This window comes from Lactuca saligna, chromosome 8 (assembly GCF_052625555.1).
Source record: "Lactuca saligna cultivar CGN05327 chromosome 8, ASM5262555v1, whole genome shotgun sequence".
In the NCBI taxonomy this organism is placed as follows: Eukaryota; Viridiplantae; Streptophyta; class Magnoliopsida; order Asterales; family Asteraceae; genus Lactuca; species Lactuca saligna.
This window is the reverse complement of record NC_136424.1, coordinates 90903228-90906246: the sequence shown is the minus strand read 5'-3', so window position 1 is coordinate 90906246 and position 3019 is coordinate 90903228. Positions and strand designations below refer to the sequence as shown.

Sequence of the window (3019 nt, the reverse complement as noted above, 5' to 3'; positions counted from 1 at the left end):
AGAATATAAATAAATGGAATTTGCCAACTAAATAAAATAGAGGTTGAGTCACGAGTGGATATGCTTACCATCTACGATGCGACAATTTACCTAAAGTGAAATGAATCCTTTACTTGTTAAAATATAATACAAAAATATTACCACGTCTCTATAATAAATAAATTAACAATAATGTTCTTGAAACAAGATTTCAACGATAAAAAGAATATAAACTTCTTTTGTTTCAATAAAAAAATTAAAGGAGTCCGATGACAAAAATTTTAAGTTATTTTGTAGCAAGCATTAGATATCGATGCTCATGAAATTTATATGGAGTTAAAGTTGATTGTCATTTTCTTACGGATTGAATCTACCAAACTATTGATATTTTGAAATATATTAAAAAAATCGATGTTTTTCTAATGTGTTTATTGTCCATAGAATCTTGTTGATTAATGATGTCTGCATAAAGAAGTTTATCAAAACTCAAGTTTTTGAAGCTTTATTGATGCTTCACAATGTTATAAGAAATACATAATGGATTGACCATAATAACTACTCAGAATGATATATCAAAGACTATTGATTATGAAAAGTTGATTGAATAAATTTGTTTTTAAAAAATTACTAGAAGAGCTTCGTGATTTATATAGCTATGTAAGATTATCTATTGAATTACCGTTTTTTTGTTTTGATTATTGTTATAACAATTAATATTATGGTTGTATTAATATTTTGGTTATGACAAAAAACACTATATTTAGGGAATATTTTTTTAGTTATCGTACCCTTAAAATCAACTGACCCAATCCAGCTAACAATTGTCCATTTAACTTTCTTACAATCTAAGCATGAAAATATATTTAAATCTTTTGTCTTTTTTAGTTTTTTAACTCTTTACTAAGTATGATTATGATAACTATTTGACAACAAAACTACACATACAATAAACTTGTGAATTTGAATATTGTTATTTAATTTACCCGAAATTAAATTAAAATCTCAAGCATTCTAATGTCGATTGTCATTATTTGTTGAAGAGTATTGTTTATATCATTGCACATGTTGTCTCTATAATATAATGGAGAATAACACAAAGTCTATATATAATCTTTGTGAAGTTGAAAAAAAAAGAGAGAGAGAATAAGTAAAACATTGGATAATAAAGAAAAAAAAATACCCATTTCAAGAATTAGTAAAAGTTGTTGATGTAGATCAAGCCAATGGAAGAACCTTTGAATGTGTTGAAACTTGACGATGCCCTCCTTCACTATTACCCTTACTAACAACCAATTTTACAAAAGAACCATCTTTCTCCTCTGTTTTTCTTGAAGAATCTTGATCCAATTTCTTAAAACTTGCTCTTTTGTCACCTTCCATTTGCATCAATCTTTTCAAGAGCTTCTCCTCTGCATCTCTCAAGAACTTGAATGTGGGTGGGGGTGAAGATTTCACCTTGTTCATTGCAGCTTCATTGGATTCAAACAGAGGGTTTAATCCATGGTGATTATAAGCTTCCAAACCGAGTTGTTGTGGGAGCTTCAATGGTGGTGAAGCAATAGGAGATAAAAATGGTGTGTCTAAAGTATCAAGAATGTCACCCAAGCTTCTCGTTCTTGACCCCATTTTGCTCCTCTCGGATTCCAAGTCTTCTTTGGTTTCTTCATTGATTGTGAAAAGAAACCTAGGTGGCCCACCTAGGTTATGTAGTCTCATGAGTTCAAGATCCAAACTTTCATCTCCCAATCCCTTTAAAACCGAATCTTTACCCAAACCCATGTCGGAATCTTGTTGTTTGGTATATGTTTGCAAATCTTTTTCTTGGGTTTTGGGGGATTTTGAGGTTTTCCAACAACAAGTGTATGAGGAGAGATTAGGAGGGGTATAATCGGAAGAGGATAAATGTTGGTTTTCAATGTCTTCTCTATCTTGGGAGACCCTCTTCTTCCAACATAGAAGATAATACAACTCTGCAGAAAGAAGCATGAGGATACATCCAAAGAGGAAACACAAACCAATCTCTAGACCACTCAATGATGACATTTTTACCCTCTAAAAGATTCACATCAAAACTACAAAAAGATTTGAGTTTTTCTCAAGTTTGAGGAAGACCCAATACTTAAAACCAAACTTATGAGAATCTTTAAGCCAATAATATGCAGAAGAGCCAAGAAAGATGACTCTTTTAGCCAAAGTTCACATGCTAGGAAAATACTTGGACACTAAAAAAAAAAAAAAAAAAGCTTCTTAAAAGACCCTTTGTACATGTGCATTGATTGCCTCAAACCACATAAACCTGTAATAGCTTTACCAATTAAAAACTAACCTTCCACTTGTTTTAAAAACAAAAATAGGAATTAATTGAATCGGGTACGTAGCTGATGGGTTGAGGAGGTAGATTGACTAAAAGTCATGTTTTGGTGTGAATTTATAATGGGTCTTACAATAGAAGGGTATGCATACCTCAAATGGGTTGGCAACAGAATTTATGAAAGATAATATATATTTTAAATCATATTGATCAATAGTGTTTTTTTTTTCTTTTTCTTGACAGAAAAAAATTAGAATCAAATTCATTTTCTTTTTAATGAAAATTCATGAATCCAACTTTTATGATATAACTAAAACTAAAGTGCAAATTCAGTCTTTTTTTTTTTTTGAACGGTTGGTTATGGTTAGAAATTAAATAATTAATATCACCAAGTTAATAGAGATCATCAACATCCATATTTGAAAACGGGACATTAGTCTAAAAGACAAAGTCTACCAAATAAACTATGAGTTTTGACGTTTTTTTAAAAAAGTCTATAATTTTCCAACTTACATTAAAAGTAAAAAAAAAAATGACTATGTCAAAACTTAAAATGATTATTATACTGATTTATTTTAGTTTTAGGATTTTTTCTCTTTTTCTTTTAATCTTTTAATTTTTTAGAAAATAAAGGGGGCCTATCCGACCCAAAGAATAAAATGATTATTATACTCAATGTTTTGTAGCCAATATGTTTGAATTTTTCGTCCTAGTGAAAGAGTTCAATTT

General features: G+C 29.8%; 1 protein-coding gene across 1 annotated transcript; it reads right to left on the bottom strand.

Moving 5' to 3' along the window:
• Window positions 1-1147: 1147 nt before the first annotated feature.
• Window positions 1148-2387, bottom strand: LOC145008432 (uncharacterized). Its single transcript, XM_078967053.1, has one exon. It carries the CDS (start codon window positions 2020-2022, stop codon window positions 1195-1197), a length of 828 nt encoding a protein of 275 aa, XP_078823179.1. The 5' UTR covers window positions 2023-2387; the 3' UTR covers window positions 1148-1194.
• Between the last annotated feature and the right edge of the window lie 632 nt (window positions 2388-3019).

Excerpts from the sequence above, each read along its gene's own strand:
- LOC145008432 (XM_078967053.1), bottom strand. The coding sequence starts at position 2,022 with ATGTCATCATTGAGTGGTCTAGAGATTGGTTTGTGTTTCCTCTTTGGA.